The following is a 19,530-nucleotide window of genomic DNA, read 5'->3' as shown; positions in this document are numbered from 1 at the left end:
AATCCGAAGCAGGCTCCAGGCTCTGAGCTGTCAACACAGAGCCTGATGCAGGGCCTGAACCCACGAACTGTGAGATCATGACCAGAGCTGAAGTTGGATGCTCATAAAACTGAGCCACCCAGGCACCCCAAAACCTTCAAGTTTTTAAAGGTTGGGGACTATTTCAACATTTTTTTAGGATTAGGAAAAAAACCCCACAAAACAACGAATGGGCTGGCTGCTATGCAAAGGCCATCAGTTTGCAACCTCTGACCTATCCCAGCCCTTCTGCTGCCCCATTTTTCTGAAAGGAAGACCAAGACCCTGGGAGCAGTTTCATCTACACAGTCAAGGACCTACTTCTCGTTAGGTTGGTCACTTTTCTTTTCTGGAAAGTGGAGTTCCTCATCCTGATTCCCCTGGTCCTGTGTCAAAAGGAGCAAAGCCTGAGGCACACCTGAGTTCAATGCCAAACAACCCAGGAGCCCTGGGGTCAGCTCACTGGTGCTATAGTCCCTGTCCCTCCCCAGCAATTCTGCTCTCCCTGGGCTTGCAAACCCCCTGGGCCTTCAGAGGCACCCCCTTCAGCACAGCTCCTAGCAGGGAGATGCGCTATAAATCCCAGACTGCTTTGCAGATGCCTCGGGCCACTCACCTTCTTGCACACATAGTCATTGGGCAGGTAGACGACAGAACGAAGCCTCTTCAGCATGTCAAAGATCAACTGTCGGTCACAGCCCTGTCCCCAGGAGGAGGGGGAAAGAATGCCCGTTTAGAGGAGGGTGGGGGCTTGGGGCTTCCCAGAACCCTGGGGATGAGGGCGCTAGGTGGGCCATACCTGGAAGAGAGCCACTTTACTGACAATGTTATAGTTCACATCGATGGCGAGGTCTAACCGCATCTTGTCCGGAAGCTGCACCATCAGTTCTGACTCATCTGCAAAGGAGACCCTGGCAATGGTCAGAGACACATCCAGGCCTCTACCCCCCAACTCCCCCCACATGGGACCCCAGCCACACCATTCCTCTGCTATCTAGAACCACTCTATACTGGGAGAGTACCCTCTCTGGGCTTTTTGGATGCTATTCCCTCTGCAGGAAACACCCCCGTAGTTAACTTCCACTCATCCTTCAGAACCCAGTACTCCCCCAAAGCCTTCTCTTGAGACTCCCCCACCCGCTATTATGTTAGCAGTCTCTGTGCTGCAGTGCTGATCACACTCTTTATTGCAATGGTTTGTTAATACTAGTCTGTCCTCCTCATGCTCTAAGAATGTTAGCAAGAACTAAGGTATTTCAAACACTGTTTTACAGAGCTTTACAGAGATGGTTTTATTAAATCTCCCAGCAACACAAGAGGTGCCCACTACTATAACCCCCACCTTACAGAAAGGGAGGTTCAGGAGGGCAGTGACTTGCTCGCAGCCCAGGGGGATGGAATCAGTTCCCACACAGGCCGTGGGGCTCCAAGGCCAGTCCCAGGAGAGCAGGGGCCCTGTCTGTTTTTCCCCATGATGGGTCTGCAGTGCTCAGTGGGGAGCCTGGCACAGAATGAATGTCGGTACTGGGGACAAGAAAGGCACAACCTGACCCCAATCCCGATTCCCTTCTACTCCACCACAATTATTTATGGGCTCAAGAGCTGATCTGTATGACCCTGGGCAGGTCCGAGCCCTCTCTGGTCCTTAATGTGCACCCTTGTGAAAGGGGGCAATGATTCAGATGTCACAAGTCCATCACTGGCACAGACGAGGCCATGCATGTGAATGTGCCTTGTGTAGAGTGAGTACAGTAGCAACGGGCGCTAATGAAGATTCTACACTCACAGATTTGACAACACCTTCAGCTCAGGAGAGCTTGGAGTTGAGGTGTAGCTTCTTCAAGGCCAGAGGGAAGCCCATGGAAGCAGTGGGGGGCTCCTTAATTAGCTGAGAGAGTTGAGGGGGCTCTAAGGCACACAGTCACTGGCCCACAGGCTTGTCAGAGGGCTCCAAAATGATGTCTACGCTCTGAAAACAAAATTACTAGCTCCCAAAGATAAAAAAGAAACTGGAAAAAACATAATTGTAAATAAATCAACATACAAATAGCATATGCAAATTTTATGAAGGGTTCCGTTTAGAATTCACAAAAACTTCACTACATTTGAAAACAACGTACGGGTTAAGGTTCTCCCACTTTGCAAGAATTCCTGGGCACACCCCAGTTCTTCTGACAAGAAGGCAGAAACAGTGGTGAATGAAATGCATGGTTGTAGCCAAATAATTTCAGAAGGAAAGCATAACATCAAAAAGTTGACAAACAATATATGTGTAGGTGTGTATATGGAAAGAGAAAGCGAGAGGGGGTCTTCCTTCTCTCCTGACTTCAACTGTACTTCCATCTCTGATGGGGATGTATTTCAAGGCAGGTGAAGTGAGGGGGCAGGGCATCCAGAAGACACGGCTCTCAAGTCTTCAGGGCTCTCTCAACGGCCCAGCCTGGGGCACCTCACAGGCCTCCCTAGGCCCCTCTCACTTAAGTAAGTGTTCAGGACCTCAGGGACACAGGGTCAAAGGTTGGGACCAAAAAGGCAGGGCCCCGGGAGGAGGTGGCCAGGGGGTAGCTGCCTGGCAGCCGGGGCACTGGTCTTACCCAGCATGCCTTGGGACTGCCAGGTGTATTCGTACCAGGTCTTGACACGGTTCTGTACGGACCTGGGGATCTTGTAGAAGTTCATGTACTTCACTGTGCTGTCCATGCAGCTGCGGTAGTAGGTCTGCCCTGCAGTGGCGGCCCCCACCACGTCTCTCATCTAGGTCCGGGGAGGAAAAGTCAAGGGTCAGAGTGGGGCTCTGGGGACATGTGTCATGAGCATGTTTACTCTACACTGACCAGGGGTGCTCGAGGAAGGGGGATCAGGAGACAGGGAGATCCATGTCTACACACAGAGACAGGGGACTGTCTGACAAGGGAAACTCCACCTCCAGGGTGGACATGGGACGTGAGGGCCCCTGGGGCCCCACCAGGAGGAGATGCCTCGCTGGGCTGGGCTGATTCTGGTATGACATGGCCCCTTGGTGCCAGAGGCCACTTTGAACTTACTGGAGGAAATAACTCAGTGTACTGCCCTGCAGGACAGGGCCCCTAGAGGCAATTTTGAGGCTGGCTGATTGCGGCCCCATGTGCTGATTAGAACATGAGATGCACCCCCAGCATAATAGATACTCTCAAGGTTTCTCTCCAAGGGAACAGCCCAAATCCCCAGGCTTTGCAGAAAGCCATTCGGCCCAGCCCTCCAAAGACACCCCAAAGGGACTGACATTTCAAATGGAAGCAACGGCAGAGAAGAATCGGACCCAGACCTCTGCACCATCCTCTTCACCCGGCAGGCCCCAGGGCTCCAGCCTCCTGACTCAAGGTCCTGTGCTTTTTCCCAGGCTTAGTTCAAAAGAAATGGCCACAGATGGTGACATCTGTGGCAGCAGTGGGAAGGAGACGGGCCCCGCAGGCAGGTGCGTGGCAAGCCAGACCAGGGACCCAGGTACCTGTCCGATCATCACAGAGAAAGCAAAGACACCGGTGAAATAGTTCAGCCCCTGGAAGATAATTTCGAAGAGTGTCTTGGGGTCAGGCAGCCCACCAATGGTGATAAGGGTCTTCACAGCCCAGTAGTAACAGCGAATGTAGCTGGAGAGAGAAGAAGAAGGGGACTGCGGTCAGCAAAGGCCCCACCGTGCTGAGCCTGGGTGTCCTGCTCTGACAGATGTGCATTGTGCAAAAAAGGAAACCTTTTACACCTTCTAAGTGCAAGGAAAACAGCTGCACATGCATAGAGCGCTCTGCACGTTCTGGAGTGTGTTCACAGATGCTGTCTTGCTGGGTCGTAGCTCTGCCCCAGCCCTGAAGGGGCATGTTATCACCCCCCATTTACGGATGTGGGAACTGAGGCTCTGGGAGACTGCTCAAAACACTTGGCAGGAGGATAGACCAGGGTCTTCTGACTCCTGATGCCTGGGCTCCCTCAATATTCTTTCAATTTCCACCAACTTCCCTTGGCCATCCCACCATGTTGGTTCATGGAAAGCAAGAGCAACATCAGACTTGGAAGATACCTTGAGGGCTATCTTTTCTGACCCTCTCCCTTGCCCATCCATTTTCCAGACAGGGAAACTGAGGCCCCAGAAGGGAAAGGAAACACTCAGGGTCACCAGCTGGCAAGGTCTGGAGCTGGAATCAGAACTCAGGTTGCCATCTGTTTCTCTGAGCTATCACCCCACTGTTGGTAATCACTCTACACAGGCACATGATCCAGGGAAGGGAGGTATGGGTGATGGGGTCCCACTTGGTGGTAAAAGGAATAGGAGATGCCCCAAGCTGATCTCATTATCACAAAGAAATAAGAGTCCCTCATATACCTGTTCACGCCTTCAGGCTATGCCTTCCCAGGGGTCAGCAATGGGTGAGGTCAACAGAGCTTAAAGACAGGGCAATCCCAGCTGGCTTTCCTGTCTTCCTACCAGGGCATCCAGAGCCTGCCCTGGCTCCCGTGTCCTGACACACGCACACTTTCAAGGTCCCTGCACAGCTCCACAATCAAGAACATGATCCGGCTAGCAGATAATCCAGCCTGAGGATGGCCCCAAACAGGTCCTCCCCTGAGCTCCATTCACCAGCTAATTATGCAGAGTCATAGTTAGAACACGTTCCCTGGAGCTGGACTGGCCCAGCTAGAACCCAGCTCTGCCACTTCCTAGCTGCGTGATGCGGACGAATTACTCAGTCTCAGCAAGCCTCAGCTTCTTTCTCCTAAAATGGGCATGATAGCAGTGAAACATCCTTCACAGGGTGATCGTGAGGACGAAATGAGGTGCTAGAACTGACAGGCTGTCAGTACACGTCAGCGGCCACAGCCTTCACTGTTACTGGTGCCTGCCACATGCCGGCAGTGGGGAACAGGCTCGTCTGTGTCCTCAAGAAGCTCACCTCCTGGTGGGGGCAGGCAAGAAATCGTGCAATGAGCACAGGGAGGGGGAAGCAGAGGTTGTTGGGAAGTTGAGGGGGGTGCTCTGCCTCTGACTACTAGCTACAAGGCCTGGGGCAGGGCTCTGGGCAGCCCTGCTCCTCACCACGCCCCCCTCCTAGTACACAGAGATCCCAGGACAACACAGGCCTCCCCTGTTAAGTCCCCATCATACTCGTCCCAGCCACCAGAGGGCGCAGCCATAAGCACAGACACAGCTGACCTCTGGCTGGGAGCTGGGAGCTGGGGGGGGGGGGGGGGGGGAGCTGCCAGGCCACCCGACAGAAAGGCAACATGAGCAGAAAGGCAACATGAGCAACGTCCCCAGAGCTTTCCCCACACTCTTTCTGATTGGAGGAATCTTCTGTTGGCCTGGCACTTCTGAGGCCTCCCTGAAGTCCTTGTGTCCTGTGGGGACCCCTACATGCTCCAGGCCAGGCAGAAGCAGAGCAGGATAAAGGACCCAGCTCTGAGGGAACTTGGGTCCTCAAGCCCCTGGCTCACAGCAGACACTCAACAAATGGTCATTATTTTGAAGGTGATTACCGGGGCGCCTGGGTGGCGCAGTCGGTTAAGCGTCTGACTTCAGCCAGGTCACGATCTCGCGGTTCGTGAGTTCGAGCCCTACGTCGGGCTCTGGGCTGATGGCTCGGAGCCTGGAGCCTGTTTCCGATTCTGTGTCTCCCTCTCTCTCTGCCCCTCCCCCGTTCATGCTCTGTCTCTCTCTGTCCCAAAAATAAATAATAAAAACGTTGAAAAAAAAATTTAAAAAGAAAGTGATTATTACCCATGTTATTGGACTTCTGGAGGAATCCTTTACCATTTGTGGTTTTGTGGCACATATTAGGGGTTCCCTGTAGGATTTCATTTGGAGAAGAGTAGTGTGGCCAAAACAGTGTGCCCCTTCCAAGGTCCCTGCAGAAGGGAGTCCCAGACAGCTGTCCCCTGCCCTCCCCCTCCCTGCTTGCCATTCCATCCTGGGCCTGCCCATGATGGGCCTGCCAGGCCTTCTCCTGGGACTTGGGTTTAAGCTTGTTGGGGCACAAACCCCTTTGATGGATAGATATGGAAAGCTAGCAATCTTCTCCTTAGGGAAGCCAGCAAGTTCTCAAAACTGGGCTCCAATTTCCAGGGTTGGGAGTGGGACCCCCTTATATCTCTGGATCCCAGGTTGGGAACCCCTTTCCTGGTATGCCGGCTTCCCCATAAGAATGAGTGTAGCCAGGAGGTGGTCACTGACTCCCATCCAGGCACGAGCTGGACGTGTTACACACATTAGTTTATTATTCCTCACAAGAAATCTGAATACAAGACTATCCTCATGTTGTAGAGGAGAAACTGAGTCTCTGAAAAAGGAAGGGCCTCGGCCAAGGTCACTGAGCTAATTTCAATGAACAGCTTCTATTCTTCCTACCCTGGCCTCCTGTCCCTAAAGCCTGTGCCCTGGATCTCCAGGCTCACTCCCCTGGTCAGGACCTCGCGTGCTTCTGGTTTCCTTCCCACACTGCCCTCCCTTCTCTCGATCACAGAAACCCTTTGTCTGGGCCTTTTGTTGCTCCCCCTAACTGGCTCCTCTGCTCCTGTCCTCTATGTTTGTCCCCACCTCCGCCAAAACCAGCAGAGTCCCCTTTCTGAGATCCCCCAGGGTCTTGTCATCCCCCCGCTTAAAAGGTTTTGAGGCAAGAGGTGAGAGGGTAACTGGGCTAGCTTTCCATATCCATCCGACCTTTGAAAATGTGGCAGGGGCGCCTGGGTGGCTCACTCCATTAAGCGTCCAACTCTTGACTTCAGCTCAGGTCATATCTCACCATTTGTGAGTTTGAGCCCCACATCAGGCTCTGTGCTGGCAGTGTGGAGCCTGCTTGGGATTCTCTGTTTCCCTCTTTCTCTCTCTCTCTCTCTGTCTCTCTCTCTCTCTCTCTCTCTGCACCTCCCTGTCCCCAAAATAAAAAAAAAAAATTTTAAGCATTAAAAAAATGTGGCAGCATATGAGAACTCCCTGTACTTTCCCATCGGCTCTTCAGTAAACTTAGAATTGCTCTAAAAACATAGTGTACTAATTAAAATAATAATAATTTTTTTAATCTTAAAAATGTTCATATCCTTGGCCCTGCCATCTCCCCTTAGGAATTCAGTGTGAGGAAACAATCAGGCCAGAGGACAAAGATTCATATACAAAGATGCACACTGCGATATCACGTGTCAGACAGAAGAAATGGAAACACCTTCCACGCCCAATGATGATGGAATGGTTGAAGGGATGCTGGCCTCTCTGTCCAGCGGGGCAGTGGGGGGCGGGTGTAGACAGTGGCTTGAAAACAATTCAGTGATGGGCAAATATGCATGATATAATGCATATCCCTGTGGGCTACATACTTTTCCACATTTTCACATTTCTAAAATTAGGATGTATCTTACAATATGTGTACATTTATTGTAATATTTCTTTTTTTCCAAAAGGCTGTGTTGACTCAATATTGTATCATATAATTAACTGAATCTTAGAATCAAAGAAATGTAGTAAAGTATGTTCCTGATCTTTCTTTCTTTTTAAGTAGGCTTCATGCCCACATGGAGCCCAACATGGGGCTTGAACCCACAGACTTGAGACTAAGACCAGAGCTGAGATCAAGAGTCAGACACTTAACTGAATGAGCCACCCAGGTGCTCCCTGATCTTTCTTTTATAGTCAGAATAAAGATATATGAAACAAAGAACAGCAAAAAAGAACTCTCTACTGGTTCTCCATTGCCTAGAACCACACCATCCAATAAAAATATGATGTGACCCACACAAATGTAATTTAAAATTTTCTAGTTGCTACTTTTTTGCTAAGTAAAAAGAAACAGGTGAAATTAATTTCAGTAATGTTTTTTAGTCAACCCAAAATATCAAAATCAATATTTGACACATAACCAGTATTTTAGACATTAGCAATAAGGCAGTTGACTTTTTCTTCATGTCCTCCGAACCTGCGTGTAATTCACATCTGTCACACCGCGTTTCAAGTAGTTGGTGGCCCCATGTGGCTAGTGGCCACAGTATTGGACCATCTTCTCTACCACACAAGATGGCTCCCAGTGCCCTGATGCCACCATTCTGCACCTCCACGCCTTTCTATGGGCTGCTCCCTCCCCCAGGGGTTCTCTGTCCCTTCTCTCCACCTACCGAGGCCAAAATCAAACTTAACTTTTTGTAATTGACTGTCCCATGCCACCTTCTCCACACCTCTCCAGCACCGGGCAGATGGTACGCCAGTGTAGACTGTCGCCACACTGTGAGGGTTAAAATCCCAGCTCTTGAGCTTATGAAGTCACTGTGTGACCTTGGGAGATCATTTCACATCTGTTACCTCATCTGTGAAACAGAGATGATGACGGTACCTACCTCGTGTCCTGGAAGATTACTGGAAGGATTAAGTGAATTGCTAGGTTAAGTACTTCAAACAGTACCTAGTAAGTGTTGTCTGTTCTAAGTGCTTGTCGCTATTATTAGTAGCAGTACCGTTGCCATCATCATTATTTGAGCACGTCCCACAATGTAAGGCAGCTCTCTGGATTGGCAGGAAGGTTTGCCTTGTGTGCCAGCTTCTGCACGGCTGGTGATTAGCCAGGAAGCAATGTTGAGAAGTGTGCTCTGCTCCTTCCCACTTGGATGTGACCATGGGGTAGAAGGGTAGATGCACATGTGAAGTGAATTTGCCAACTCTACTACACTTTGGGAGGCTGAAAGGATCTTTCTAGCAAGCCTTGTTCACGTCTGTGCTCGCCTCTGCCCGGCCCGTGGCAGGTGCTCAGGAAATGTTAGCTCAGTGAGGACACGGAGACGTGGTCCTCAAGCTTTATCATGTCAATGGTGGCTTGGGAGCAAGGTGGCCTCAGTAACATGGTGGCGATGGGACTCCCTTCCGGGACTCTTAGGACTGTGAATTATAGCCCAGGAAGAAGACTGTGGCTCACCCGTTTCCCACGCCATCGTAAACCCAGTGAGTGGAGCCGATGCCCTGATAGGCTGACGCCCAGTAATACAGACATGAGTTCAAATGCAGACTGTAGAGCAGGTAAGCCGTGGTCCTGATCACCCTGTGAAAGAAGGAAAAGCATGAACACAGTGGCAGGAAGGGCGGCCATGACACCTCACCCCAAGGGTAGGACTGCTGGGAACAAGTCCACCTTCACCTCCCCCAACGCCCACCTCAGACATCACCCTGTTGGAGCTTCACAGCCCTGCCCCGCTGCCTGACAGGATGAACATCTGGCTGCAGGGACCCAGCCAGTGGCCGGACTGCACCAAGTGGATGCTCTTTTGAGACTGCGCCAGCTAAGGCCGGTGGTGTGTGAACAGCCAGCTGTCAAGGCCGGGGGCTGGAATGACCCCGAATTCCATGTGCAGACAGTTCTGGGGGAGTGAAGGACCAGATGGGGATGCACCCTTGGAGAGGGGCAGAGAAGGGACAGATGTGTGCAGAGAAGTGCCACTCCGTGAGCAATGTGGGGAAGCTTTGTCCCTGAGCGTGGCCTGGCTGGTCTTGTGCCCTGTTCTCAGACATCCAAGAGGTGGCCACCATTCCCCCATGTTTGAGCTAGATTTCAGGGCTCAGTTCCCTGAGCTGAGACCAAAATGAGGCCCGGCTCCCTGGAAACACGGGTGAGCCATGCATCTGAACCTACGTGTGCCCTCCTCACAATTGGGGGAAACGGGACATTCCTGGTTCTCTAAAAAAAAAAAAACAAACATCCCTTCAGAGAAGGGCCAGGAAAAGGCCTGGCTTCCGGTAGTGCTGGGGCCTGCACGGCTAGGGGGGCTTGAAAGAAGAAATGTGGGTAGAGAATGCCTAGCTCTATAGTTGCTGCAAATGGCCTGTGTCGTGTGTGTGTGTGTGTGTGTGTGTGTGTGTGTGTGTGTGTGTGTGTAGGGCATCTCACCTGTAAATGTAGGCTTTGCTGAGGATGGATTCCAGGCGGCTGTTAAACTCGAAGAAGGCCATGTACTGGGAAGAAGGCAAAACATCAGGACAGCCCGTGTGTGGGGGTGGCCCTCTACTCTCCTGGTCTTTTCCCCAGAACAGAGGGCTGTCTCTGCAGTGCCCCCCGGAGGAGGGCAGAGAGTCTGCATTCAAAACCAGGGGTCCTCAGCCCTTTGAGAGGGGTGGGGGCGAAGAACTCCATGTACCAGTTTGCTGGAAACAATAGCCCCTCTTCCCCTAGAAATCACACCCAGTCATGCTCTCACAGTCTGCATGGGGGTCAGGGGACTCCCAGACTTCTGAAGCCTGCCATGAAATTTTTAGGGATACACGCATCTCGGGTTAAGGACCCTGTTTTCAACATTTACCTATAAAGGAAGACATTTTATAAAGAAACAGCATCTCTAACGCCCCTGACTTAGATCCTTCAAAGACTTGTTTATAACAATAAAAGTGTAATAGTAACTGCTCTTCTTTACTGAGCACCTTCGACGACTGCACTTTATATGCATCACCTTTTTTACTTATTGGTATGTGTTGTCATTCTCCTTTTACAGAGAGGAAGTTGGTACTTAGAGAAGTTGAGCCACCGGGCCAAAGCACACAGCTGCTGGGTGACAGTCAGGATTTGAACCCCGATCATACTCAAAGCCGCAAGCTCCCTCCCTTACGCTACACTGCACACATGTTGTTTGACATTGGAAAATGGCAGTGAGGGAAATTCCCTGAGGGATGTGCCGGTCATCCTCCGGGTGGTCATTCCAGTGTCCCTCCGGAGTCTGCACTGGATGCAGGGGGCTGTGGGCTTGGATCTCTCTCCCTTTAGGCTCAGAGTTTTGTCCGGAGTCGTGGTAAACATCAGGCAGCCGAGTGACGCACGCTCACAACCACCGTGCGAACGCAGGGATGGATCCCGCTGCCACATGTGGAGGAAAACTTGGCTTGTGGATCCAGCCTTCCTTGCTCTGGTGTCGAGCTCTAAAGCAACCTGCCTCTGCAGCCCCAGGGGGCTGGCATGTGTCAGCGAGGACTGGTGCCACTTCCACTTTCCTCCTGCCTCTTGGCAGCCGGGAAGCTCAGTAGCGGCATCCGTGCTCGATCCCAGCAAGATGTGCTTTCTTTTCATCAGAGGACTTGCACGCTTCCTATTTTCCTCTGCCCTGTTTCTCCAAGTTATTGAGGTCATTGTGTTTGCCTCTTCTGTAAATTCCCTCATTACTGTTTTGGGGAAGAGGCCATAGTATCACGTGAGGAGAGAGCTGAATTTAATGGGTCTGCCAGGAAAACCCATTTGGGGATCCCAAGTGCTCTGGCTGTCTATCCCGGTCACATTAAAGGACAGCGACCAGGTCTCTACTTTACGTTGTGTCACCTTCACTGGGACACAGGGCGCTTTGCCCCAGTGGCGGGAGGGACGGCTGTAATGACCCTGAGCAACAACCAAGGAAACAGGTATAGGGCTGCAGATCCAAACCCACCCTGGGCACTTCCTGGCTCCTGTGCCCTTGGGCAAGTCACTCAAGCTTTTCAAGCTTCAGTGCTCCCATCTTTCAGATGCAGGCCCTCATAAAGCGGAAGTTCCTCTGTTGTGTTTCTGTAATTACTGAAAGCATAGACGGTGGAGATAGGCTGCCTGGGTTCAAACCCGGATGCCATTCCTTCCTACCTGTGTGACCTACAGCAAGTTATGTAACCTCTCTGGTGAAATACTGGTACTAACAACACTCACCTCATGGGGTTGAGGCGTAAGTACTTCTAAAGTTCCAGGACAATACCTAACACACAGCACAACTAAGAAGCTCTAACTATTGTAAGGAAATTCCCATCTCCCCTCGGACCACCCTGGTTTCCTCCCCCGATCCCCAGCCCCCTCCCTGGTGCCGCTCAGGGCAGACATTAAGATGTCAGTGCCGGCGCAGAGCACAGAGGGGCTGAGGCCTTGGATGGGAAGCCTACCTTCAAACAGCGGGGCAAGCGCAGGAGGGAATTCACACCGAACTTCAAGTAGAGAAAGTCCAAGGGCAGGAGGCAGAGCACGTCCATCTGCAATCCCAGTGGGACAGCACAGGGTGTATAAAACAGGCAGCCCCAGGGTTTGGGGCTAGGTGAGTGACAGGGTCTCTACCTTCAGTGGGAAGGTGAGGTCAGACTGCCCCAGGAAGGGACGGAGAGCATTCCGCCACCAAGCCCATTTGCCTGCCCTGAGCGATCCTGGTGGGAATCGCATCACACAAGCCCCAAAGCATCCAGGGCCCCCAGAAACCACCTTCCAAGACCCACTGGGATCTGCACTCCTGGCACGTACCTTAAAGCGACGAGATTTCAGGTAGTTATTGCGCATCTCCTTCTTGTCCGTCTGAAAGAAATGGAATGTTGACCATGAAATGGCCCGAGACCTTAATCTCTGACCCCATGGGAGCAGCTTGGAAATGCCTGCAGAGCCTCCAGCTTTCCTCTCAGAGAAGCCGCTGGGAGCTCCTGTGAAAGCCTCGGCGTCTGCAGGTAGGGAGGTGGAGGCTCCCAGAAGGAGGGAGTTGTCCAAGGTCACCCAGCTAGACTCCCATTTCCTAGCTGGAAAGTCAGTATCAGGCTTATTGTCTTAGCATGTTGGTCCTAACTGGACCATTTGCAACCCTGTTTACCGAGAAACTGGCAACTGCTTGGATCAGGCCTGGAAAAAGACTGCCCATGGAATTCTTTTTCCTCTAAATCATTTAAGAGACACAACCCTAACCTGCCTGCACACAGAGGAGCAGGCACCACCAGTGTGGCGTTTTGGAAAGTGACCTGCACAGGGAGACAGGGACTGGGCCCCCTGCCTTCGCCAAGTCAGAATCGGGACTCAGTTTCCTCCCCGGTAATGGGGCCTGCGCCAGTGCACAGGGTCTCAAGCCGGTTCAAACGGCATGCTCTTTGCAGGACCCCCAGGAAATGTCATTTGCCAGCAGTTCTAGGCTCTGAGCAATCTGCGTACATCATCTCAATCCACCCTCACAGCAACGCTATGGGGTGGGAACAGTTACTACCCCCATTTTACAGATGAGGAACCTGAGGCTCAGAGGGGTGCTTCAGCTGGTTGTGGTAGAGCTGGGATCTGAACCAGGTCCACCTGAAGGTCATTTTCTGGTCTGCTTCTCCATCTTTAATTCTATCGGGTGGTCCAGTAACCACTTCACCCATGAGCAGTATTTGAAGCATGTGATTTGAACAAGCATGGGTGGACGTTTCTGAGATCTTGTTCATCTATCTCGTCTACCACAGCAGCAGGGGGCAGGCCTTCTCCTGAGGCCCCGGCCGCCCCCTCCACCTGCCCGGGACTCACAATGATGTCTCCCCCTCTGACAAACTGCAGGCGCAGCTGGAACACGGTGATGTCCAGGAAGTAGATGAGGTCACACAGATAATCCATCACCAACCAGAGGTGGATGTTGTTTGGCGTCTGGTAGGGGAAGGCCCAGCGCACGGGAATCAGCCAGCAGTTCCAATTCCACGCCAGCACGACGAAGAACAGCCACAGGATGTACATCAGGTCTGCAGGGGAGTGAGGGGGCAGGAACGTGCTAGAATGTCAGTTGGAGAAGGGCTCCTCACAGTAGGTTCAGGGCGGGACTTCTCCCTTTCCACTTGTCTGTTCCCGCAAGTACTAGATGTGGTGCTTCTGTAACTGGTGTGTGTGTGTGTGTGTGTGTGTGTGTGTGTGTGTGTGTGTGTGTATAAAACTATTTTGATTTAAACATAAATCACTGCTAGGCCCTAATAAATCAGAGTACTCAGTGAGGGGGAAGTGGGACTATAGGGGCATTATTTCAAAATAGGCAGCTAACTAGAAAATACTTTTGCTCTCATTCTTGTTGAAAAATTTCCAAAAATGTATTTGCTGCTTGTAAATACACCATAGTAAATAATGCATAGAAGATGGACACATGGACACATGAACAGGTGGATGAATGGATGGATGGATGGATGGATAGATACCGTAGGTCACCCGGTCACTTTAGAGGCCCAGTGGACACCAAGGTTGGAGTCCTGCGCCCACAGGACTTCTTATGTGACCTTGGGAAAGTCTGTCTCAGGCACCTGCCTGCCTCTCCAGGGAACTCAGCTAAGAAAGGCCGGGAGACTCTTTGTAAACTATAAAGTGCTGCGCCACAGGAAGGGTTGTCATTCCTGAGGAATAGCACATGGGCTGAAAGGGAAGTGAGGGGAAGTCACTTTAGATGTCAGAGGAACTTCTGCCCTTCTCTGCTTAGAGCAGCAGCTCCAAGAAGGAGCCAGCAAGAGCAAAGTAGAGAGTAGACTTGGCTAAGAGTCAGGGCTCCTGGGTCTGCCACTAATTAGTTGTGCCTCAGTCTCCTTGTCTGTAAGGTGGGTGTGATCATAGGTTCCTATTTCAGGGGCTTTTTGTTTGTTTCTGGCGTGCCCTTGCCCTTGTCCTTCCCCCCCTCCTCCCTCCTGTTCTCCTGCCCTCACACAGTACGTGGTGGCAGTTCCCGGGCACACCCAAGACTCACTGGTCAGCGGGTCAATGCTCTGGGGAAACTTGTACGTCCTCCAGGGGCGGCGCTTGAACTTGCAGCAGAGCATGTCACAATAGTGTTCCTCTTCCTCCGCCTGTCCCGCTTCAGTGGGTTTTACCGCCGGGGCCGACTCTGGGGCTTTCTTGGCTGGAGCTGTGGGATGACACCAGTGACCATCTACCCCAGCCCTGAGGCTCAGGCAGAGGATGCAGAGAGAAAGCTCCCCACCGCAGACTCCGGGACTGGAGCCGAGGGGACCCTGTCCCCACCCCACAGCCTGCTGTCAGCTCCGCGTGCAACAAACTGCACAGCTCCTGATCAGGGCACCCTGGGCACCCGCCCAGACTCTCTTACCAGCTACCAGTCTGGAACTGCCTCCCAGGAGCTGCCCAGAATGAGGTGTTTCTGGGCAGGCTGGATGTTTCCACCAGGTGTCTAGGCATCTGTGTTTAGACCCCCTTGGGTCCCTCTGGAGGGTTGGGGGCATTTAATAACCCCAGCCTCCCGCCACCTGGAGCCAGAGACTAGAGAAACCTTGTTCTGGGTTTTTCAGAGCAGGAACCTCAGCTCCTACATCTCTGAAACCAGACACTGAATGAGGCCAAGTCTCCCTGTGCATCGAAGGTAATGTCATTGGTGACCCAGGGATTGACTTTTGTTAAGTGCAATGTGCCTTTCTAGCATTTGGACTGGAGTCAGGCCCTGTGAGGTCCATCATTGGCACCCTGAGTTCTGAGGCACAGTCCTCCTTTTGGAAGACCTGGAAAACCTCCCTGGCAAGAGATTTCTCACTCCTCCTGAAATCTTGAAAACAGGAAACTTTCAGGTAGCCCCATGAGAATACTGCAGCTGGGGCCTCTGAAAAAGAAGACTGGTTCCTGAGTGGGTTGTGGATACTATCTGAGTATAAGGCCATGAGATGCATCCCAGGCTGAACCACCTGCCTACCAACGGGAAAGGGGCAGTGAAGGTACTTGCCCTGTGGGAGGGGAGCCAAGTACAACTGGATCATCGGACAGAACTGTGAACTTACTCCTTCCCCTGGGTACATAGCTAAACCTGTATATAAGGACTCAAAATTCCAGACAGTGGGGATCTGGGCTTCTCTTGAGCAGCCCAACCATTCCCTGGGGCCACCCTCACCATGAGTTTACAAGAGGGGCCTGTTTCTGGCCGAGTGAGCCATCCCAGCTCTGGACTCACAGGGCTTGGGGCTCTCCTCATCAGACGTGACATCGGGGTCGATGAGCTTCTCCTTCACCTTCTCTGTCCGCTCCTTGAAAAGCTTCACCAGCTCCTGGAGCCGGTCGTTGATGATGGCGCTGTTCTGGCTGGCCGTGGAGGTTGCGCGGTCCTGGCCACTGTGGAAACACCACCCAAAGCTGAGTGGGCTGAACGGGACGGGACCCCTGTGCCTCTGGGCGAGAACTGAACAGCATCTGTATCCCACCTGGCCTGGAGGAGGTAAAGACTGCCCCAGCTTCCCTATGACATCAGAAACATCGAATCCACTTTAATGGCTCCGGGGAGGAAATTCAGTCTGGGGCTACCCCCCAAGTGCCCAGCTTCTAGAGAACGTACCACGTAGGGTCTGCCTCAGATGAGCAGTTCTGAGAAAAGTTTGATTCCACTCGTGATTGAGGGGGAAACTCTTGGAACTCAGGTCAGGGCTGTTAATCAGTTTGGGGCTCACATGAGATTCGTGCCTGGGACAGATCAAAGAGGGGACAGGGCTATTTTTTTAGGCGTAGGAAATATTGGTGGAAAAAATGGTGCAGATACATTAGATATCCTTTTAATTTACAGGAATTTAAACTGTATGCACTTGCAGCAAGAGAGACAGAGAGACAGGCAGAGAGGGAATGAACGTGAGCGAGTCTGCCTGACACCCCCCTCGGGTGATCAGGTGAGGCAAGCACCCTGGCTGAGTTGAGACAGGCTGTGAATCGGCTGTAGCCTCACTGTGACCATCTTGCTGAGTTGAGTGTAATACAAGTGTTTTCACCTCTATTTGTTTTCATACACTGAGGCCCCAGAACTCAAGCCAGCTACTCCCCTTGTGCTCCCTGGAGGAAGCAGGCTGGAGACAGGCAGTGTGAGGGTCCTGACAATAGACAACGTGCAGGTATGGTGGAGACACTGGTTGCTTGCCAACTTCTGCTCTCTCCCACGGAGAGTAGTCGCTGGAACGTAGACACCCGGCCAGGGACTGCATTTCCCACGTGTGGCCAGGCGAGCTCCCATCGGGGGGATGTGATGCACATACTACATGGGTCTCCTGGACCTCTTGTCTGGTGTTCCCCCCTTCTAGGGGTGACCAGCAGGGTCTTGGAAGCCACATGAAGGTGGCAAAACTGCTGTCGGCAGGGTCCCTAAATGACTGCATGGGGGTTTCAGGTCCACTGACCTGAAACATGTGTCTAGTGACATGATTATGATTTCTGAGACATCTTGTTACTTATGCCACTGAATCTGTGGGGTCTATTTGTTACAGCAGCTTAGCCTACCTAGCTAATACATGGATCTCCACATTGAACTTCTTAAGAGACTTTGAGTAATTTTTATTATTATACCTGGTTTCTGCCTTGTTTTCTGATACTAAACTCTAACCCTATCCTTACCCTACTGCATAAGATGTGACTCCGTACTAAAACGGACCACTGAACTCTGGATGAGGTTTGGGTTTTTTTTCCTGCTTCTTTAATTTTTCTGAACTTTCCACACAACTCCATAAAATTGTGGGTGGGAAAAAAAAGGCTGGAAGAGAAGCCCAGTGCCTCCTGTGGCCTTTCCAGGAGCTGTGGTGGGACAGGCTGGAGATTCCAGGCCAGAGCCTGGGGCCAGGGTACTCATCATCAACTAGACAACTCAGATTCTTCAGGAAAATATCTCCCATTGTCCCAGTCCTTGAAATAGTTAGATGTCAGAGACCCAGGTCCCAATGCCCTTACCATGGCCTCTAAACATTGTCCCACAGGTCAGTGCATCCAAATCACCTGGAGGCTTGTGAAGATGTGAATCCCCCAGGGCACACTGTCTGAGGTTCTGATCCAGCAGGTCTGGCCAGGGTCTGGGAATCTGTATTTTTAACAAGCTCCTTGTGTTCAGACTCCTGGAGGTCCCTGTGGTCCTTGCTGTACCCACTAACCCTCTCAGGGGTTTCCTGCCAGCAGCCAACCTCTCCTTTACAATGAGGTGTCTGTGCAGAGACACCTGGCTGTGAACACAGCTGGGACCAGAGTCCGAGTGCATTCTGCAGATGTTCCCGAAGTCTTAGGCCAGCCAGGAGCAGCCAGGACAGGAGACCCAGCCCTGTCTTACTGCTCGGAAGCCACTGGCAAAGCTATCGTGGAGGGTTTTAAAAATGTCCATGCTCTCCCTCCCACCACTCACTTCCTCTTGCTTGCTTATCCCCACCCAGACTTCCAACTCTCTGAAACCCTGGACTCACTCAGTGCCCTGCGGGCTGGATGGGTCTGACCAGGCGACCATGGGAGACTCAGCTGGCGACAGTGCCTTGAGCTCTTCAGCCTCATCATCCTGGGAGGGCGGCCCCTTCCTGCAAGGACACGGAAATGGAAGGGGCCTTCAGCAAGGGCAGGGGTCACAGGGGGAAGTGACCGACTTTGACCCCTGCAGATCACCCAGAGCTCAACCCTGGGAATGGAATGGGGAGGAGATGGTTGGTGCCGCCAAAGTGTCCCCACTTGCCTGCAGGGAGACAAAAAGGGAGAAGAGAGGGGAGCAGCCACTCTCTGGACCTCAGTCCCCGCATCTGTTCAATGGCCTAGTGTAAAAGTAACAACACTGACTTGGTATCAGGCAAACCCGAGCTTGCCTCCCAGTCCTGCCTCCTACCAGTGTGTGACATCAGCAAGTTACTTAAACTCTCTGAACCACCTCAGTTTCCTCCTCTGTAAAATGGGACTAGATCTACCCAACTCAATGAGATACTTAGCACTCAGTGGGGCCTCAGCTTAAATGTTCTTCTGCCCTCCCATTCCAGTCGACAGTCACAGTGTCCCCAGCACATCCCCGGTGTTCTCTCTCACACCACCCTTTCAGCTGCCAGAGAAGGCCTTAACTCTCCTGGAAGCCCCACCTCCCTCCCCTCACAGCTGGGCCACCAGCCAGAACAGTAAACATCCATGGTCCATGGAGTCTGGTCTCCAGCCCATGGAGTGACCTGGAGCGAGCCCCAGGCTCCAGGCTCCCTGTCTGAGGAAGGAAGACTAAATCATCCCCGGGCCCCCTGTCATTCAGTCCAAGTCTGCCACAGGGCACTGCATTTGGAGCCATTGGAGTCCCGGCTGATGGTGTCTGGGTTTGAATCTACCTGTCATTCTTCCCATCCTCAACCACCGCAACTCAGATTCCAGAGGCTTCTAGAGGGATACGGATGGAGGGGTGTGCAGTACTTGCCTTTATTTCAGAAGGCTCTGAAACTATCCCATTACCTTCTGCCAGCTCACCGAGGATGACAACACTCATGGATTTACCTCTTTCACACTCTAATTAAAATTCACACCCGATAAGACAAAGGCCAGAATTTGCACAGGTGGGACCCAAATTCAGTTCTCCTGTGCCCAGGAGAGCACATGCTGCACAAGACCCCAGAGTGTGGATCTCAGGCTCCCCCAGTCCTGCCTTGTGCACAGCACCTGGCATGAGTCAGCTTATTGAATTCTTCCAGCAATCTAGTAGACAGGTGGTATGCTTATCCCCACCTTATAGTAGGAACATGGAGAACTAGGAATGTTACATGGCTTGCCTTAAGCCTCACATCGGTAAGTGGTGAGCTGGGACTCACCCCAAACCAAGACTAAGCTGTGTGGCAGGGCCTTGCCTGTGTACCCCTCCGGCAGGGTCTGTGGTTTCCATGGCTTTTTGGTGCCTGTTGGTTGCACAATGCTCATTCCACCCTTGACCAGGGGCAGCCCCACTGGCCTCTCAAGTCAGGTATCAGAATTCTCCCCTCTCGGGGCCAACTCAGGCAGAGACTCCCCTGGTTTCTAGCAGTCATATTCAACTTAGTGCTCTCTGGATCTTGTTTGTTTATTCAATTCC

At 52.1% G+C, this 19,530-nt stretch overlaps 1 protein-coding gene across 1 annotated transcript in view; it reads right to left on the bottom strand.

Annotated features, from left to right (window-relative positions):
* The window catches only part of CNGB1 (cyclic nucleotide gated channel subunit beta 1), an 85,749-nt gene that overhangs the window by 21,646 nt on the left and 44,573 nt on the right, over nucleotides 1-19,530 (bottom strand). Inside the window, exons 20-31 of the mRNA XM_053211125.1 lie at nucleotides 17,915-18,022; nucleotides 15,667-15,824; nucleotides 14,458-14,616; nucleotides 13,269-13,477; nucleotides 12,252-12,302; nucleotides 11,903-11,989; nucleotides 9,906-9,970; nucleotides 8,940-9,062; nucleotides 3,506-3,647; nucleotides 2,613-2,772; nucleotides 818-915; nucleotides 635-718 (exon numbers count right to left, since the gene is read on the bottom strand). Of these exons, the coding sequence (XP_053067100.1) occupies nucleotides 635-718; nucleotides 818-915; nucleotides 2,613-2,772; nucleotides 3,506-3,647; nucleotides 8,940-9,062; nucleotides 9,906-9,970; nucleotides 11,903-11,989; nucleotides 12,252-12,302; nucleotides 13,269-13,477; nucleotides 14,458-14,616; nucleotides 15,667-15,824; nucleotides 17,915-18,022 (1,444 nt within the window). The remainder of the gene's footprint in view (nucleotides 1-634; nucleotides 719-817; nucleotides 916-2,612; nucleotides 2,773-3,505; nucleotides 3,648-8,939; nucleotides 9,063-9,905; nucleotides 9,971-11,902; nucleotides 11,990-12,251; nucleotides 12,303-13,268; nucleotides 13,478-14,457; nucleotides 14,617-15,666; nucleotides 15,825-17,914; nucleotides 18,023-19,530) is intronic.

Source organism: Acinonyx jubatus, chromosome E2, assembly GCF_027475565.1.
Source record: "Acinonyx jubatus isolate Ajub_Pintada_27869175 chromosome E2, VMU_Ajub_asm_v1.0, whole genome shotgun sequence".
Lineage (NCBI taxonomy): Eukaryota > Metazoa > Chordata > Mammalia > Carnivora > Felidae > Acinonyx > Acinonyx jubatus.
This window is presented reverse-complemented; position numbering and strand designations above follow the sequence as displayed.